This window comes from Oncorhynchus gorbuscha, linkage group LG25 (assembly GCF_021184085.1).
Source record: "Oncorhynchus gorbuscha isolate QuinsamMale2020 ecotype Even-year linkage group LG25, OgorEven_v1.0, whole genome shotgun sequence".
NCBI lineage: Eukaryota > Metazoa > Chordata > Actinopteri > Salmoniformes > Salmonidae > Oncorhynchus > Oncorhynchus gorbuscha.
Window position 1 is genome coordinate 45,759,719 of NC_060197.1, and position 18,622 is coordinate 45,778,340.

Consider the following 18,622-nt stretch of genomic DNA (forward strand, 5'->3'; position numbering starts at 1 on the left):
CCCCAATACAATACTTGAACTCACAATAAATGGATTAGGCGGTCACTGTCTTAAGACACTGTGGAAATGTGTGATCTGTTATGCAGGTGAATGAGGACCCAAAAGCGACTTGGCGAAAACAGAGTCTTTAATCCAGTTTAAGGAAATAGCAATACTCCTAGACAAATCGGAGCGGTAAATAAAGCATAAAAACAATATCACTCGTAATCACGAGAAATGACTGGAGACTCGATAATAAACTGCAGGTTGCCTCGGGAAGGCACTTGACCGTAGCAGACTCAGACACCTGCTTAAGCCACGCAGCATCTGAGGGAAACACGACCGACAGGGCGATACAAAGACACAGCACGGTGAACAATAGACAAGGATCCGACAGGACAGAAACGGAAAACAAGGGGAGAAATAGGGACTCTAATCAGGGGAAAAGATATGGAACAGGTGTGGGAAGACTAAATGATTGATTAGGGGAATAGGAACAGCTGGGAGCAGGAACGGCACGATAGAGAGAAGAGAGAGAGAGAGGAGGAGAAAAAGGGGTTTACGAACCTAAAAAGACCAGCAGGGGGAAAACGAACAGAAGGAAAAGCAAAATGACAAGACAATATAAGACAAAACATGACATGATCAGCATGACCTATACGAACTGATAGAAGCAGTTGAAAAAAAAAGCATTTCGGAGGGCACAACAACATGCCCATGAATTTCTCCTTTTTTATCCCTGTTAAATCTTCATTTCTAAAATTGAATCTGAAAACTGGAATCCATCAAACTCTGTGTTATGTGCTTATCTCTCTTCCTCCGTAGGAATTTGCATTTATTCACCACAGATGGGACTCGAACCCACAATCCCTGGCTTAGAAGGCCAGTGCCTTATCCATTAGGCCACTGAGGTTCTTGCTGAAAATGAACCGGATAGCAGAGAGTGATTTTGACCGATCGTACACGTGGTTAAAGTAGACACGCTTCCGCTTCGCTTCTGAAATCAGCATGACCTGTACAAACTGACAGAAGCAGTCAAAAAATAATCACGGAGGGCACTGAGACATGCCCATGAAATTATGGTTTAATATTTCTGTTTGCACTTCATTGCTAAAAGCAAAGTGAATAGCAGAGGATGGTTTCGATCCATAAATCACTGGGTTAACTGCCAGGCACACTTCCACTACATCACTCCACTTTCAGGTACCCCAAAACAATACTTGAATTCTCAATAGATGGATTAGGAGATCAGTCTCTTAAGCCACTGTGGCACTCTGTGATCAGCATGACCTATATGGATTGATAGATGCAGTAATAAAAAAAGAATCACGGAGGGCACAGAGACATGCACATGAAATTTTCCAATTAAAAAAAAAATCCCTGTTTACACTTCATTTCTAAAAGTAGAATTGGATAGCTTCGATCCATCAACCTCTGTGTTATGTCCCCAGCTCTTCTCTTCTGTTTGCACTTCATTGCTAAAAGCAAACTGGATAGTAGAGGATGGTTTCCATCCCTAAATCAATTGGTTAACTGCCCTGCACACTTCCACTTCATCCATCCACTTTCAGGGACTCCAATACAATACTTGAATTCACAATAAATGGATTAGGCGGTCAGTGTCTTAAGTCACTGTGGAAATGTGTGATCAGCATGACCTATACGAACTGATAGAAGCAGTTGTAAAAAATAATGTATTTCGGAGGGCACAGCAACATGCCCATGAATTTCTCCTTTTTTATCCCTGTTAAATCTTCATTTCTAAAATTGAATCTGAAAACTTCAATCCATCAAACTCTGTGTTATGTGCTCATCTCTGATCCTATGCAGGAATTTGCATTCATACACCCCAGATGGGACTCGAACCCACAATCCCTGGCTTAGAAGGCCAGTGCCTTATCCATTAGGCCACTGGGGTACTTGCTGAAATTGAAGCGGATAGCAGAGAGTGGTTTTGACCGATTGTACACGTGGTTAAATTTTACATCACGCTTCCGCTTAGCTTCTGTCATCAGCATGACCTGTACAAACTGACAGAAGCAGTCAAAAAATAATCACGGAGGGCACTGAGACACACTTCCACTTCATCACTCCACTTTCAGGGACATCAAAACAATACTTGAATTCTCAATAGATGGATTAGGAGATCAGTGTCTTAAGTCACTGTGGAAATGTGTGATCAGCATGACCTATACGAACTGATAGAAGCAGTTGTAAAAAAAAATGGATTTCAGAGGGCACAGCAACATGCCCATGAAATTCTCCTTTTTTATCCCTGTTAAATCTTAATTTCTAAAATTGAATCTGAAAACTTCAATCCATCAAACTCTGTGTTATGTGCTCATCTCTGATCCTATGTAGGAATTTGCATTCATACACCCCAGATGGGACTCGAACCCACAATCCCTGGCTTAGAAGGCCAGTGCCTTATCCATTAGGCCACTGAGGTTCTTGCTGAAAATGAACCGGATAGCAGAGAGTGATTTTGACCGATCGTACACGTGGTTAAAGTAGACATCACGCTTCCGCTTCGCTTCTGAAATCAGCATGACCTGTACAAACTGACAGAAGCAGTCAAAAAATAATCACGGAGGGCACTGAGACATGCCCATGAATATGAAGGCCAGTGCCTTATCCATTAGTTTAATATTTCTGTTTGCACTTCATTGCTAAAAGCAAACTGAATAGCAGAGGATGGTTTCGATCCATAAATCACTGGGTTAACTGCCAGGCACACTTCCACTACATCACTCCACTTTCAGGTACCCCAAAACAATACTTGAATTCACAATACATGGATTAGGAGATCAGTGTCTTAAGCCACTGTGGCACTCTGTGATCAGCATGACCTATATGGATTGATAGAAGCAGTAATAAAAAAAAGAATCACGGAGGGCACAGAGACATGCACATGAAATTTTCCAATTAAAAAAAAAAATCCCTGTTTCCACTTCATTTCTAAAAGTAGAATTGGATAGCTTCGATCCATCAACCTCTGTGTTATGTGCCCAGCTCTTCTCTTCTGTTTGCACTTCATTGCTAAAAGTAAACTGGATAGCAGAGGATGGTTTCGTTCCCTAAATCACTTGGTTTACTGCCCTGCACTCTTCCACTTCATCTCTCCACTTTCAGGTACCCCAATACAATACTTGAACTCACAATAAATGGTTTAGGCAGTCAGTGTCTTAAGTCACTGTGGAAATGTGTGATCAGCATGACCTATACGAACTGATAGAAGCAGTTGTAAAAAAAAATGCATTTTGGAGGGCACAACAACATGCCCATGAAATTCTCCTTTTTTATCCCTGTTAAATCTTCATTTCTGAAATTGAATCGGAAAGATTCAATCTATCAAATCTTCTCTCTTGCTCCCTTTCCCAATTGTATATAATGTAGTCAGGAGTTTAGTAACAATGAAGGTCTGTTCCTTAGTTCATTCAGTTGTACAAATCTCCAGGTGGTGGGAACAGCCCATCTCCAGATTGTCTAGAATGTTGATTTATACTGACTGGCCTTGACTTTGTGCTGATAACGCGATGGCTCGAGAGCTAGAGGGCCCCTCTACTTGTAAATGGAACGTTTGGAAAACGCCGACGTCATTTTCAGTTTATAACCTGTGGAAATATGTGTATGCGTTTAGTACTCTCTTGAAATAAACGCTGTTACCTTTGGCTTTTAAGACTGGTCTCAATCTACTTCATGCATAATTAATGAACTTACAACTCATTAATGAATTAGAAATGAGTGCGAATTGGTTTTGGCAATAAAACATACAGGAATTTAGAATTCCTCTATCACAGTTGTAAAAAAAAAAACATTTCGGAGGGCACAGCAACATGCCCATGAATTTCTCCTTTTTTATCCCTGTTAAATCTTCATTTCTAAAATTGAATCTGAAAACTTCAATCCATCAAACTCTGTGTTATGTGCTCATCTCTGATCCTATGTAGGAATTTGCATTCATACACCCCAGATGGGACTCGAACCCACAATCCCTGGCTTAGAAGGCCAGTGCCTTATCCATTAGGCCACTAGGGTACTTGCTTAAAATGAAGCGGATAGCAGAGAGTGGTTTTGACCGATCGTACACGTGGTTAAAGTAGACACCACGCTTCCGCTTCGCTTCTGTAATCAGCATGACCTGTACAAACTGACAGAAGCAGTCAAAAAATAATCACGGAGGGCACTGAGACATGCCCATGAAATTATGGTTTAATATTTCTGTTTGCACTTCATTGCTAAAAGCAAACTGAATAGCAGAGGATGGTTTCGATCCATAAATCACTGGGTTAACTGCCAGGCACACTTCCACTACATCACTCCACTTTCAGGTACCCCAAAACAATACTTGAATTCACAATACATGGATTAGGAGATCAGTGTCTTAAGCCACTGTGGCACTCTGTGATCAGCACGACCTATATGGATTGATAGAAGTAGTAATAAAAATAGAATCACGGAGGGCATGGAAATGTGTGATCAGCATGACCTATACGAACTGATAGAAGCAGTTGTAAAAAAAAATGGCATTTCGGAGGGCACAGAGACATGCCCATGAAATTCTCATTTTTTATCCGTTAAATCTTCATCTCTAATAAATTTATCGGAAAGCTCCAATCCATCAAACTCTGTTATGTGCTGATCTCTATTCCTCCACAGGAATTTGCATTCATCCACCCCAGATGGTACTTTAACCCACAATCCCCCCCCCCCCCCCCAAAGACTCGTATGGGTTAGTGACATCACATCAGTTGGTTAAAAATGGTTACCACAAAATCTAGAATCATGCAGTAAATTGATCAATTTCCTCAGTATTCCCTCCTGTGGATGCCAAGCCTGTGCTGCCACCTACTGGTTGATTTGCCAGAGTACAATTCCATTGCTCGTTAGCGTTCTTCCTTCTGCAAAGTGTCTTGTCAAGCTCTTACCACGGTTAACATCCGTACAAACCATGAAGCACCTCTGATGTTATAGGACAGATAGGTGATTGTACTGTCATAAAGACATGTTAAAGTCACAAGAGTAAATGCATGACAACTTTAATATTTTCAGAAATATAAATTGAAAGAAATTACCAAGCGAGATGTATTTTATTGAACCAATTCAACCGAAGACGTTCAAATGAAGATTTTTTTTGTAATGTTACATTTTCACCATAGACCGCCAGGTTTACTGATCAGTACAAAAGAAAAATATAACATTTGAAACTACTAGCCACTGGGCACAGATGTCAGTTCAATGGCTAGTTTTGATTTACCAGATATCAGTTGTCAAACAGCACAAATTCTACGTGAAATCACCATGTCATTAAATTTAGATTTTAAAAAAAAAATGCCCTACAGTGACGAGATTATGCCAATGAAATCAGTTTTCCACGTTGATGCAAAGTAGTCCATTTATTTGGGAGGGGGGGTTGAAGTTACATTGAAACTATGAGACTAGAAGACCGCAATTACAGGAATACGAAGAAAAATAAGATAAAGCGTCAGGAAATGATTTGTACCAGTTAATGATTAACACAGAATTACTTGACTTATTAGCTGTGACACGATCCCAACATACGTTTATGTGGACCAACATTCATCATTAGCAGGCAACATAGAAAATCACCGACTACAATGATAAATCAATGTCATTAGTGACATTTCTCTAATATGATCCATCCTTCTGTAGCTCAGTTGGTAGAGCATGGCGCTTGTAACGCCAGGGTAGTGGGTTCGATCCCCGGGACCACCCATACGTAGAATGTATGCACACATGACTAAGTCGCTTTGGATAAAAGCATCTGCTAAATGGCATATATTATATTTATTATATTATGTGGGCTTTAGCAAGAGCTAACATTTGGTGTAGACAGGGTAGGGGGAAAAAAAGGTGCCAAACAAGATTGTCTGTTCTAAAAACACCTAAGTTCCTTGACCAATTTACATCTTTAAAATAAACCGTGTACATAAAACCAAACATTTTTGGCCTCCAAAAAGACTTTTAATTCCAGCTAGGAAATAGCCTCAATACAAAATTGTGTGTACTGTTTGGGAATCACTGCTTCAAAGCATAATATGAACCATCTAAAATCCCGAATGAGTAGCCTCTTCAGCAGCGCTAAGTCATGATTTTGACTGTGGGCCAGTTGAAGTTGACGGGTTCACTGGGCAGAGGTCTTCCCCTTGTCAACACCATGGTGTTCTGGGATGTGCCTGTAGGGGCAGTTTGGCCTCCTGTTGCAGCCCAGGTTCCTCCAGAAGAAGCACTCCTTTCTACAAAGGATAGAAAAGTCACAAATATAATCTATAAACTGCCAATAAATGCATGCCAGCCCAAAGGATGGTGTGGCCCAACCACAACCTTTTGTAGTAATGTTTTTTACTGTGCCAACAATTTATGATTTTCAATAGGCTACACACTGCTAGCAGGAAGCAAATAATTTCAAGATCAAAAACCAGGGACAGTACTGTATATTGCCCTTTCGCTATTTGTCCAATAGATCCTACGTACGTGCTATGGGAAGGCAGGTCGTGAGCTTTCTGGGCGTCCTTGGCTATGCCCAGGTTTGTTGGGTTCCTGTCGGGGTAGCGCACTAAGATCTTGGACCCATTGAGCTCCATCCCCTTTAAGACAATTAGTTCCCAAGAGGTCAGAGGCTTGCACGCAACATCCAATTAAGACCAAGACTGCCTGAAAACTATACTAGCAGTCTCAAATCCTTGCCTTCTCTGTCATTGTTTCCTCAAAATCCTCTAAGTGCATTGGAGGAGGTGGTCAGAGACTGACTGACCTTAGAGCCCATCCTACAATAATCATAGAGGGGAATTATGGGAACATAGTGTGTGAAACCAAACATGTTACTCAAAACATACAGAATAAAGTAGAGCAAAATGGGCAGACACTCACGCATAAGACCATGGGCCTTTAGTGCAAGTCTGAATGTTGTAAAGACACTTACATGAAAAGTCAAAGCAATCTCACAACAGTCTGGGTCCAAGTAGTTAACAAAAGCACATCGTCTGGAGCGCAGAAGCTTAATACTATGGATTTTCCCAGCTCTGCAATGAAAGAGACATTGATTAGAGATGCAGAAGTCAAACAAGCAGGGGACTGATTACACAAGGATATTTTCAAGAGTGCCTCATTCATAGCTTAGTTTTCTACTCAAGAATAGTTGTCAAACAAAATTTGGAAACCTGGGTAAGGTGATTGGCTGTGGCAGAACACAGTATAGATTTTTTAAATTTTTTAAAACTAGGCAAGTCAGTTAGGAACAAATTCTTAGTTACAATGACAGCCTACCAGGGAACAGTGGGTTAACTGCCTTGTTCAGGGGCAGAACAGATGTTTACCTCGTCAGCTCGAGGATTCGATCCAGCAACCTTTCGGTTACTGGCCCAACGCTCTAACCACTAAGCTAACTTCCGCCCCAATATCTAAATTAATGGTGTGTAAAGGAGATCTTTCTTACTGCCCCACTTCCCTGAGAGTTCAATTAAAATATGTGGTGCATTCACTTACCCCTCAAATCTCTCTATAATCATAGCCTCCGTTGCTGAAGGGACCAAGTTTCCAACCCAAATAGGGTATAATTTACTGTAAGTAAAAGCAAATATCAAATTGCTACACCTACCAAAAACACACATTACAACCAGTAACAATATACATGAAAACAGACTATCTCTAATACTACATTTTCATGTCAAGGACTGGGAATGGAAAAACAGTCAGTAGATATCAAAATTACGTTTCTACAGGAAAGTTTTCCGACATGGTCCTTATGGGGGTGTTGGTCTTGGGTCTGTTCTGGAGGCTTTGTGAATGCTGGGCCTGATGAGGTTTTGCAGCTGAGGGGAACTCTGATGTTGTAGAGGTGCTGTAGACACAGTCCACTTTGGCAGGATAGGTAACACTTGCAGTTGGATAACTGCCATTATAGAGGATTCCTAAAACAAGAACAAGTCCCTTAATGTCTGAGGTTTCTCAGTTCAAATAACTCTAAACTCCAACAATATATATGTCAAGTTGCCTACCTCCACAGAAGAGAAACCTTCAGATGCTCTTACCAGATATTTTGGACAGTGCCTCAAGTGATTTCTCCACATTCCCGTGAATTATTAAGGCATTTGAGCACTGTTCCCGGGAAAAGCCAAACCCCTGCAACAAAGACCACAAAACATTGCATCAGAAATATGTAACACCTTCAAATGGTATCTGAATACTATTGAGTCCAACCAGTTGTACATTGTTTCTACTTCAGTAACCCATAAGAGACTAAAATAGTCTCCTTCCATGTTTATAAAAATTGTCCTAATGCAGTTGGTGTGTGATAACCGTCAACTCCGCATCATCACGTTGCTGACCATTAGCTGTGTAATCTGGACCCTCATAAGTTCCTGGGCGGCATCGGCGCAGGAGCTGTCCAACCGCAGCACTTCCTTTAAGGCCTGGGCGGCTTCATCGTATCTCTGTGGGGAAATTATTGTAAATTCTCTCTACGCTAAAATGTAAGATTCTCAGTCTGAATAGTAAACAATAAGATAAAACGCATTCGCAAACATCTGTGCATGAGGCACATGCTCATGTACCGATTCACGATTGGCGAAAAGACAGGAAGTTGGCATGGTTACAAAAAAAGGGATAGTTGACATTTCTTGTTCTCGATAGAAATTCTACAAAAATATAATCCAAGTTTGAAAGGCATCCAGTGAGAGGATAATGGTTCAAAGCTCCATAACTGACCCTGGCATCAGACATTACCTTCAACCCTGCCAGAGCTCTGCCTTTTCTGTAGAGGCCTTTGACCCAGCCAGGACTCATGTTGAGGGCTAACTCCGCATCAGCCAAGGCTTTCTCATAGTCCTGGATCTTCTCATAACAGAAGGACCGGTTGCCAAACAGCCTGAAACACAAAAGCAGTTTGTTTTAGTTGTAAAAGCACATTGAAAACCTGAGAAAGTGGTGTCATTTAAACCAAATCAATTATCCTAGTTGATGGCACAGCCTAGGAGCCTATCAATACTGTAAAGAAAAAAAAAAAAAATTATGCAAACCATTTAAAATCACATTTATTCAAAATAATTGGTGAACAGTTTGACATTTCAAGATCATTGTAGTTTCTCACCTAAACTCTGCAGGGTTGTACTTAATTGCATCCGTAAAATACTTAACAGCCATGTCAAAATGTCCACTGCTGGCAAACTGATTACCAATTACTGTGGAAAGAGAGAAAAAAAAGCTACCAAATTCAAAATCAGTGTACCCCCCCCCTTCTAGGGTGTTCCTTTCAAGCAACTCTGGTCTAGAATACTCACCTTTGCAACATTTGGACAAAATGTTCTGAAATAATGAATATAGTTTAATAATAATAATAATATAGTAAGCGAAACTCACCAGCCAGCTCTGTACTCTTTTTAACTATATCCTCAGTGTTGGGTACAGGAGAATTCTGTGCAAGGATAAACAAGAGACAGTTTACACATCCAGAATACTTTAAAAAGTGGGCATACACCGCATGATAGACAGAACGATATTTCTACGATTTCACTTGTCGCAGATCATTATTCTGGATTGTATTTTAATCTTGAAGCATAGTGTCACCGGGGGTTGGGGTAACGAAGTAGATTAAATACACACCACCCCCCCCCCCCCCCATGTTCTCCAGACAACATCATGACCCCCCCACACAATGAAAAGTCTCATAACCAAATGTTGTCAGAGCTCCTGCAGTGCGACATGTGATGCATTCTGATAGCCAATAGAAATGCACAATGAGTGAATAAACAGGACAGCTGTGAAATTGCTCAATCAGTAGGATACGTTATACAGCATTTCCATTTCTCCCTGCCAATATTCATAACTGTTTACCCATCTCTCGTTGAAATCGTATATGTAATTTGGGGAAAAACAGCTGCATAGTGAAAGGGGGAGTCCATCGTACACTACCGATAGCAACAGCAAGATTTAACCGCTGGTTTATTGGGGCGACAGCGTAGACTAGTGGTTAGAGCGGAAGGTTGCAAGTTCAAACCCCTGAGCTGGTACAAGGTACAATCTGTCGTTCTGTTCCTAGGCCGCCATTGAAAATAAGAATTCGTTCTTAACTGACTTGCCTAGTTAAATACAATAAAGGTGTGCCATATATTTCCAAGATGTTTAATACTGTACAGTGTATTCCTGTATGTATATGTACACCTTAAGCATTCAATAGATTACCACACCTTTTGTATATCTTTCATTTCTTTATTTGGTTTCTCCTTCGGTTGACTGGTTTTCTTTTTCTCCTTCCGTTCTGGCCTAGGCTTCTGTTCAAGTTGACGCTTTGCTATTGCAGCAGCCTTGGATACAAAACTGCTGGTCATATCCAGCTGCAGTTCCTGGTGGAAATAGGGGGAAAGAAAAGGGTCAAAAAAGACCTGTATCTTTTTCTCCAAAATAGAAACTTGATAAGTGTTTTATTTGCTTCTGGAGTAGCAGTTAAACACCAACAATGACATGCTGCTTCTGTTACGCCGGTGTTAAATTTAGACAGCTATTTTAGATATAGTTTCAGTCTTAATGACTAAAATAACTTTTAGTCTTCGTCCCATTTTAGTAAATATGTTCTTAGTTATTAGTTGGACTTAAACTCGGGACAATGGGTTTAGTTTTAGCCCATGCATTTCCTGTTACTACTATGACTTTCCCGATAATGTATCCTATGCATAGGGGAGAAGCCATATGTTTGCTGCCTTTCACCTACACATAAGGGATAAAGCAGAAGGATCCATAGTGCAATTCTTTGCATTTTGGTTGACATCAAAACATTCTCAGAAAAGTCTCAACTTTCTTGACTGCCATACATTATCCTTCTTTCACTTAAACAATGAGGAGGAATCAGAAATATCAGTTTTAGGCTACTGGAATGCTATAGTTTGGTTGTTTTAACAAACATACATAAAAACATTTTTTTTTTAGCACTAACCCCTGTTACTGCTACGCTCCCAGTGGAGCAGCTCGATGATTCACATGTAACCAAAATGTAAAGGCACCATTTTAGTTTGGTTACCTCCGAGTCACTGTGTATGCTCTCCTCTTCACTCTCCTCCCCGGCGTCGCTGGACTCTACGCTGCTGTCTCCGCTATCAGTAACAGACAAGTCCTGCAGGCCCTGAGCGAGAGCCCCTTCAGTGCTGGTACTAGTCTTGTTACACTCACTTTCATTTACTTTACTCTCTGCTTCAAGCTGTGAACATTCAACATTCACATGTCAAGAGAGAAAAATCATACATTTAAATTATATTGACGTGCTTAAACTGATATATAAACCCAGGTGTGATTGCTTTAGCTTTTAATAAATATAATGAGTTGATAAAGCACTCACCTTGACTTCTGTCACTGGGTTCTGTTTTTCTTTCTCCAACTTCTCAAGCAGTCTTCTTTCTTTTTGTTTCTGTAGGACAGAAATTGATGAAGTAGAACTTTGTTTAAATTGTCTGAGCTTTCCTAAACCCACTAACCTCCCGACGTGTATGGGTAAGATGGGGGGGGACTAGTTGACCTCAAACCTCACAATTTTCTTAATCTTCTTCTTTTCAGCCTTGACTTTGCTCTTTCGGTACTCTTTCAACGCCTCAAGAGCTCTCACGGCAGGCTGCAGAACGAAGACATTTAAATAGAATACAAGATTATTCAAAGGTTTTGTAGCAATCAAAGCCATACTTTTTTCCCATTAGATTAACAGTAGATTGTAAAATACTGACATGATCTGGAGATGGTTTAGAGGCTGCTTTAGGTGGTTGATTGTAATGCAGAGAGGTGGGTTGGTATGAAGAACTTGAGTTGGATAAGAAGTTTCTGGAAAATCCACAGTATGACTTTCTACCATGGTGATCTTCATAGTCACTGTCATAAAAGTCTCCACCCGAGCAATATTCATGGGTTACAAAATCCAAACCTTTGTGAAAAGAATGGGAATTGTCATTCACAGTAAACAATAGAGCTAGACATTGGGAACAGCATAGATTCAAACTATTTTTTTTCCGGCACATCTAGTTTAAATATGATTTAAATATGATATAAATTTGATCTTTCAAGGTTCAGTGACATTTATTATTATTTTTTAAATCAAGGCGACTGACGTGATACAAACATGTTATTCATCTAATACATATTCTGATAAGTCATTTTGGTATAAAAATGCAAATAAACATATCATCGATGTTATTTGCATTTATACTGTGCTAGCACTAGGCCAGCGTTTCCCAAACTCGGTCCTCTGGAACCGATAGTGGTGCACGTTTAGGTTTTCGCCCTAACTCTACACAGTGACTCAAATAATCAAAGCTTGATGATTAGTTTATTATTTGAATCAGCTATGTAGTGCTAGGACAAAAAACGTGCAGCCCTTGGGGTTTGAGGACAGAGTTTGGAGAAACCCTGCACTAGGCATTGCTTTTTAATACCAGTTCTTACCAAGATATCCAATGTTTAGCCCGTGAGACTTTCCTCTAACAAAATCCATTACGGCATGCTGAAAAAGAGAGGCAGGAAAGTAAGTACAGAGATGCATTTTTGTGTCTCTTAGATAGGGTTGCACAACTTTATGGGAACTTTAAAATCAATTCCCTGGTTTCCCTGCCTTTTTCCCCCCCAACACTGAACATATTTCAGGTTTGCTAAGTGCAAAAGTTGAACATTGAATTCCGTGCAAAATCCACGTTAACTGGGAATACTGAGGCTGTACCCGCTTTAAGTTAGTTTTACATGGCCAAGTAGTACTGTGGCTATTTGAGCATAATGTAGGCCTTCCAATCAAACGGAGAACTTGCTTAAAACAAATGTAATTTTTGGAAAAGGCAAATACAAAATAGATAAATACAAGTCCTAATGTCAGATCCAGGAAATGTGAAAAATGACGTTGACTGTGACCCTTAGACTACACTTCACACTGGTCTCTCCCCCCACCTTGTCTCAAACAACGCCAGTGCACACATTCAAATGTAATCCCTACAACAAGTGCTAACTAAACATTCAGCTTGATACTTACAATCCTATGGATGTCTCCGGGGTCTAATAGCAGGGGGAACAAATATACAAAATGTCAGCAGGACGCACACACACGTAATGTTAGCTAACGTTACTAGCTAATAGTTAGCAGCTAGCTTAGGTTCATAAGATAAGAGATATTGAAGTTATTTCCTGCGACTGCTTAACGAGTTCGCAGCTATACCACAAAAAAAACCTAAATAGTTAAGTCTAAATGTTAGCTACTTCTAGCTAGTTAACTTACAGAAAGTTATGAGTTAGCTAACATCTGATACCTCGTGAGTCAAACATAGATGGTGTTTGGGAAGAGAGAAAAAAAAAGAGTACTTTTACCCTGCTCCACTTCTGAAAACTTTGCGAGTCTTCTTTCAGACATGTCGAATGAGAGCAAGCTATATATATATATATTATTTAAAAATTAGCTAGCTTAATGACGCTGACTTATCCATCGAAATGTTTTGCCTCGTTTTTTCCCCCCACCTTTGTGTCGAACGAACTCTACTCCTAAAGAAAAAAAATGTCGGTCTCTTCTTCTGTGGTTTTTATCTGCTGTTGGCATCCAACGTTATGGTGCATTGCCGCCTCCTACTGTCCTGGAGCATGTTGGTAGAGCGGAGGACTGTAGGTGAAATTGCTGTAATCCTTAGGTCGCTGGTTCAAATCCGGCTCAAAGGATTATACTTTTTCTTGTGGTTTACGCCAACTTTTTGACAGCAGTGCACCTTGACATGTGCTTGACGAAAAAATATATTTCCCTGAGAGAAGAAATCTTCACTTGTTGACCTATGAAAGGAATGTTGGTAGAGCAGCAGAGAGTTCTCGAGATTGCAAAAGTCATTAGGTCGCTGACTCAGAAGAGTATAACTTTTTCAGCAGTTGTACCACGTTTTGGACTTATGCCTAGTGTTTCCCCAAAATCAAGTAATTCCCTGAGCGGGAATCAAACCCAGGCCACCGGTGGTAAAAGAACCGTATCTGAACCACTGGACCAAAAGGGAGAGAAAAAGACAATTCGCAGTGAGGGAGCTAAACAGCGATTTTATTCCTCGGCTCACTTTTTGTCTATTCCCAAATGCAACTACTTGCAATCTAAGGGGATGTAGCTCAGAGGAATAGAGCATTAGTTGAACGTACGAAGACCTGGGGGCAATCCTCAGCAGCTTCAAGAAACCACCAAACTCAGCAGATTAATTTCTTAAAGGGAACATATGCTTCTGTCGAACCTCTGACCATCTAGGGGATGGCGTTTGACTGCATTTGTCACCCTTTGATAGCTCAGTTGGTAGAGCGGAGGACTGTAGGTGAAATTGCTGTAATCCTTAGGTCGCTGGTTCAAATCCGGCTCAAAGGATTGTACTTTTTCTTGTGGTTTACGCCAACTTTTTGACAGCAGTGCACCTTGACATGTGCTTGACAAAAAATATATTTCCCTGAGAGAAGAAATCTTCACTTGTTGACCTATGAAAGGAATGTTGGTAGAGCAGCAGAGAGTTCTCGAGATTGCAACAGTCCTTAGGTCGCTGACTCAGAAGAGTATAACTTTTTCAGCAGTTGTACCACGTTTTGGACTTATGCCTAGTGTTTCCCCAAAATCAAGTAATTCCCTGAGCGGGAATCAAACCCAGGCCGCGGTGGTAAAAGAACCGAATCTGAACCACTGGACCAAAAGGGAGAGAGAAAAAGACATTTCGCAGTGAGGGGGCTAAACAGCGATTTTCTTCCTCGGCTCACTTTTTGTCTATTCCCAAATGCAACTACTTGCAATCTAAGGGGATGTAGCTCAGAGGAATAGAGCATTAGTTGAACGTACGAAGACCTGGGGGCAATCCTCAGCAGCTTCAAGAAACCACCAAACTCAGCAGATTAATTTCTTAAAGGGAACATATGCTTCTGTCGAACCTCTGACCATCTAGGGGATGGCGTTTGACTGTATTTGTCACCCTTTGATAGCTCAGTTGGTAGAGCGGAGGACTGTAGGTGAAATTGCTGTAATCCTTAGGTCGCTGGTTCAAATCCGGCTCAAAGGATTGTACTTTTTCTTGTGGTTTACGCCAACTTTTTGACAGCAGTGCACCTTGACATGTGCTTGACAAAAAATATATTTCCCTGAGAGAAGAAATCTTCACTTGTTGACCTTTGAAAGGAATGTTGGTAGAGCAGCAGAGAGTTCTCGAGATTGCAACAGTCCTTAGGTCGCTGACTCAGAAGAGTATAACTTTTTCAGCAGTTGTACCAAGTTTTGGACTTATGCCTAGTGTTTCCCCAAAATCAAGTAATTCCCTGAGCGGGAATCAAACCCAGGCCGCGGTGGTAAAAGAACCGAATCTGAACCACTGGACCAAAAGGGAGAGAGAAAAAGACATTTCGCAGTGAGGGGGCTAAACAGCGATTTTCTTCCTCGGCTCACTTTTTGTCTATTCCCAAATGCAACTACTTGCAATCTAAGGGGATGTAGCTCAGAGGAATAGAGCATTAGTTGAACGTACGAAGACCTGGGGGCAATCCTCAGCAGCTTCAAGAAACCACCAAACTCAGCAGATTAATTTCTTAAAGGGAACATATGCTTCTGTCGAACCTCTGACCATCTAGGGAATGGCGTTTGACTGTATTTGTCACCCTTTGATAGCTCAGTTGGTAGAGCGGAGGACTGTAGGTGAAATTGCTGTAATCCTTAAGTTCCTGGTTCAAATCCGGCTCAAAGGATTGTACTTTTTCTTGTGGTTTACGCCAACTTTTTGACAGCAGTGCACCTTGACATGTGCTTGACAAAAAATATATTTCCCTGAGAGAAGAAATCTTCACTTGTTGACCTATGAAAGGAATGTTGGTAGAGCAGCAGAGAGTTCTCGAGATTGCAACAGTCCTTAGGTCGCTGACTCAGAAGAGTATAACTTTTTCAGCAGTTGTACCAAGTTTTGGACTCATGCCTAGTGTTTCCCCAAAATCAAGTAATTCCCTGAGCGGGAATCAAACCCAGGCCGCGGTGGTAAAAGAACCGAATCTGAACCACTGGACCAAAAGGGAGAGAGAAAAAGACATTTCGCAGTGAGGGGGCTAAACAGCGATTTTCTTCCTCGGCTCACTTTTTGTCTATTCCCAAATGCAACTACTTGCAATCTAAGGGGATGTAGCTCAGAGGAATAGAGCATTAGTTGAACGTACGAAGACCTGGGGGCAATCCTCAGCAGCTTCAAGAAACCACCAAACTCAGCAGATTAATTTCTTAAAGGGAACATATGCTTCTGTCGAACCTCTGACCATCTAGGGAATGGCGTTTGACTGTATTTGTCACCCTTTGATAGCTCAGTTGGTAGAGCGGAGGACTGTAGGTGAAATTGCTGTAATCCTTAGGTCGCTGGTTCAAATCCGGCTCAAAGGATTGTACTTTTTCTTGTGGTTTACGCCAACTTTTTGACAGCAGTGCACCTTGACATGTGCTTGACAAAAAATATATTTCCCTGAGAGAAGAAATCTTCACTTGTTGACCTATGAAAGGAATGTTGGTAGAGCAGCAGAGAGTTCTCGAGATTGCAACAGTCCTTAGGTCGCTGACTCAGAAGAGTATAACTTTTTCAGCAGTTGTACCAAGTTTTGGACTTATGCCTAGTGTTTCCCCAAAATCAAGTAATTCCCTGAGCGGGAATCAAACCCAGGCCGCGGTGGTAAAAGAACCGAATCTGAACCACTGGACCAAAAGGGAGAGAGAAAAAGACATTTCGCAGTGAGGGGGCTAAACAGCGATTTTCTTCCTCGGCTCACTTTTTGTCTATTCCCAAATGCAACTACTTGCAATCTAAGGGGATGTAGCTCAGAGGAATAGAGCATTAGTTGAACGTACGAAGACCTGGGGGCAATCCTCAGCAGCTTCAAGAAACCACCAAACTCAGCAGATTAATTTCTTAAAGGGAACATATGCTTCTGTCGAACCTCTGACCATCTAGGGAATGGCGTTTGACTGTATTTGTCACCCTTTGATAGCTCAGTTGGTAGAGCGGAGGACTGTAGGTGAAATTGCTGTAATCCTTAGGTCGCTGGTTCAAATCCGGCTCAAAGGATTGTACTTTTTCTTGTGGTTTACGCCAACTTTTTGACAGCAGTGCACCTTGACATGTGCTTGACAAAAAATATATTTCCCTGAGAGAAGAAATCTTCACTTGTTGACCTATGAAAGGAATGTTGGTAGAGCAGCAGAGAGTTCTCGAGATTGCAACAGTCCTTAGGTCGCTGACTCAGAAGAGTATAACTTTTTCAGCAGTTGTACCAAGTTTTGGACTTATGCCTAGTGTTTCCCCAAAATCAAGTAATTCCCTGAGCGGGAATCAAACCCAGGCCGCGGTGGTAAAAGAACCGAATCTGAACCACTGGACCAAAAGGGAGAGAGAAAAAGACATTTCGCAGTGAGGGGGCTAAACAGCGATTTTCTTCCTCGGCTCACTTTTTGTCTATTCCCAAATGCAACTACTTGCAATCTAAGGGGATGTAGCTCAGAGGAATAGAGCATTAGTTGAACGTACGAAGACCTGGGGGCAATCCTCAGCAGCTTCAAGAAACCACCAAACTCAGCAGATTAATTTCTTAAAGGGAACATATGCTTCTGTCGAACCTCTGACCATCTAGGGAATGGCGTTTGACTGTATTTGTCACCCTTTGATAGCTCAGTTGGTAGAGCGGAGGACTGTAGGTGAAATTGCTGTAATCCTTAGGTCGCTGGTTCAAATCCGGCTCAAAGGATTGTACTTTTTCTTGTGGTTTACGCCAACTTTTTGACAGCAGTGCACCTTGACATGTGCTTGACAAAAAATATATTTCCCTGAGAGAAGAAATCTTCACTTGTTGACCTATGAAAGGAATGTTGGTAGAGCAGCAGAGAGTTCTCGAGATTGCAACAGTCCTTAGGTCGCTGACTCAGAAGAGTATAACTTTTTCAGCAGTTGTACCACGTTTTGGACTTATGCCTAGTGTTTCCCCAAAATCAAGTAATTCCCTGAGCGGGAATCAAACCCAGGCCGCGGTGGTAAAAGAACCGAATCTGAACCACTGGACCAAAAGGGAGAGAAAAAAGACATTTCGCAGTGAGGGAGCTAAACAGCGATTTTATTCCTCGGCTCACTTTTTGTCTATTCCCAAATGCAACTACTTGCAATCTAAGGGGATGTAGCTCAGAGGAATAGAGCATTAGTTGAACGTACGAAGACCTGGGGGCAATCCTCAGCAGCTTCAAGAAACCACCAAACTCAGCAGATTAATTTCTTAAAGGGAACATATGCTTCTGTCGAACCTCTGACCATCTAGGAATGGCGTTTGACTGTATTTGTCACCCTTTGATAGCTCAGTTGGTAGAGCGGAGGACTGTAGGTGAAATTGCTGTAATCCTTAGGTCGCTGGTTCAAATCCGGCTCAAAGGATTGTACTTTTTCTTGTGGTTTACGCCAACTTTTTGACAGCAGTGCACCTTGACATGTGCTTGACAAAAAATATATTTCCCTGAGAGAAGAAATCTTCACTTGTTGACCTATGAAAGGAATGTTGGTAGAGCAGCAGAGAGTTCTCGAGATTGCAACAGTCCTTAGGTCGCTGACTCAGAAGAGTATAACTTTTTCAGCAGTTGTACCAAGTTTTGGACTTATGCCTA

At 41.3% G+C, this 18,622-nt stretch overlaps 1 protein-coding gene and 11 non-coding genes across 13 annotated transcripts; 7 read left to right on the forward strand and 5 right to left on the reverse strand.

Annotated features, from left to right (window-relative positions):
- Positions 1 to 819: 819 nt before the first annotated feature.
- trnar-ucu lies at positions 820 to 892 on the reverse strand. Its single transcript has one exon. It is a non-coding gene; the product is annotated as a tRNA-Arg (tRNA).
- A 932-nt stretch (positions 893 to 1,824) lies between these two features.
- Positions 1,825 to 1,897, reverse strand: trnar-ucu. Its single transcript has one exon. It is a non-coding gene; the product is annotated as a tRNA-Arg (tRNA).
- A 458-nt stretch (positions 1,898 to 2,355) lies between these two features.
- Positions 2,356 to 2,428, reverse strand: trnar-ucu. Its single transcript has one exon. It is a non-coding gene; the product is annotated as a tRNA-Arg (tRNA).
- Positions 2,429 to 3,944: 1,516 nt separating this feature from the next.
- trnar-ucu lies at positions 3,945 to 4,017 on the reverse strand. Its single transcript has one exon. It is a non-coding gene; the product is annotated as a tRNA-Arg (tRNA).
- Positions 4,018 to 5,050: 1,033 nt separating this feature from the next.
- LOC124014397 (tetratricopeptide repeat protein 31-like) lies at positions 5,051 to 13,514 on the reverse strand. Of its 2 annotated transcripts, none has more exons than XM_046329311.1 (18): positions 13,318 to 13,514; positions 12,992 to 13,014; positions 12,418 to 12,475; positions 11,706 to 11,899; positions 11,516 to 11,596; positions 11,327 to 11,395; positions 11,012 to 11,188; positions 10,185 to 10,340; positions 9,358 to 9,412; positions 9,089 to 9,179; positions 8,725 to 8,866; positions 8,328 to 8,432; positions 8,031 to 8,121; positions 7,712 to 7,910; positions 7,486 to 7,560; positions 6,923 to 7,022; positions 6,475 to 6,587; positions 5,051 to 6,236 (listed from the first exon to the last, which is right to left on the reverse strand). In XM_046329311.1, the coding sequence occupies exons 1-18, from the start codon at positions 13,364 to 13,366 to the stop codon at positions 6,125 to 6,127; spliced, it is 1,890 nt and encodes a 629-aa protein (XP_046185267.1). In that variant the 5' UTR covers positions 13,367 to 13,514; the 3' UTR covers positions 5,051 to 6,124. The 2 variants fall into 2 exon arrangements, with proteins under 2 accessions (XP_046185267.1, XP_046185269.1); XM_046329313.1 differs by having other exon boundaries at positions 13,324 to 13,513.
- A 740-nt stretch (positions 13,515 to 14,254) lies between these two features.
- On the forward strand, positions 14,255 to 14,341 carry trnay-gua. The gene is given in 2 exon segments: positions 14,255 to 14,291; positions 14,306 to 14,341. It is a non-coding gene; the product is annotated as a tRNA-Tyr (tRNA).
- A 589-nt stretch (positions 14,342 to 14,930) lies between these two features.
- On the forward strand, positions 14,931 to 15,017 carry trnay-gua. Its single transcript is given in 2 exon segments — positions 14,931 to 14,967; positions 14,982 to 15,017. It is a non-coding gene; the product is annotated as a tRNA-Tyr (tRNA).
- Positions 15,018 to 15,606: 589 nt separating this feature from the next.
- trnay-gua lies at positions 15,607 to 15,693 on the forward strand. The gene is given in 2 exon segments: positions 15,607 to 15,643; positions 15,658 to 15,693. It is a non-coding gene; the product is annotated as a tRNA-Tyr (tRNA).
- Positions 15,694 to 16,282: 589 nt separating this feature from the next.
- Positions 16,283 to 16,369, forward strand: trnay-gua. The gene is given in 2 exon segments: positions 16,283 to 16,319; positions 16,334 to 16,369. It is a non-coding gene; the product is annotated as a tRNA-Tyr (tRNA).
- A 589-nt stretch (positions 16,370 to 16,958) lies between these two features.
- On the forward strand, positions 16,959 to 17,045 carry trnay-gua. The gene is given in 2 exon segments: positions 16,959 to 16,995; positions 17,010 to 17,045. It is a non-coding gene; the product is annotated as a tRNA-Tyr (tRNA).
- Positions 17,046 to 17,634: 589 nt separating this feature from the next.
- On the forward strand, positions 17,635 to 17,721 carry trnay-gua. The gene is given in 2 exon segments: positions 17,635 to 17,671; positions 17,686 to 17,721. It is a non-coding gene; the product is annotated as a tRNA-Tyr (tRNA).
- Positions 17,722 to 18,308: 587 nt separating this feature from the next.
- trnay-gua lies at positions 18,309 to 18,395 on the forward strand. Its single transcript is given in 2 exon segments — positions 18,309 to 18,345; positions 18,360 to 18,395. It is a non-coding gene; the product is annotated as a tRNA-Tyr (tRNA).
- Positions 18,396 to 18,622: the final 227 nt, after the last annotated feature.

Excerpts from the sequence above, each read along its gene's own strand:
- LOC124014397 (XM_046329311.1), bottom strand. The coding sequence starts at position 13,366 with ATGTCTGAAAGAAGACTCGCAAAGTTTTCAGAAGTGGAGCAGGGTAAA. Across the intron at positions 11,597-11,705 it reads CTAAACCATCTCCAGATCAT|CCTGCCGTGAGAGCTCTTGA; the intron begins GTCAGTATTTTA and ends TTCGTTCTGCAG. Across the intron at positions 8,122-8,327 it reads TCCAGATTACACAGCTAATG|GGGTTTGGCTTTTCCCGGGA; the intron begins GTCAGCAACGTG and ends TCTTTGTTGCAG.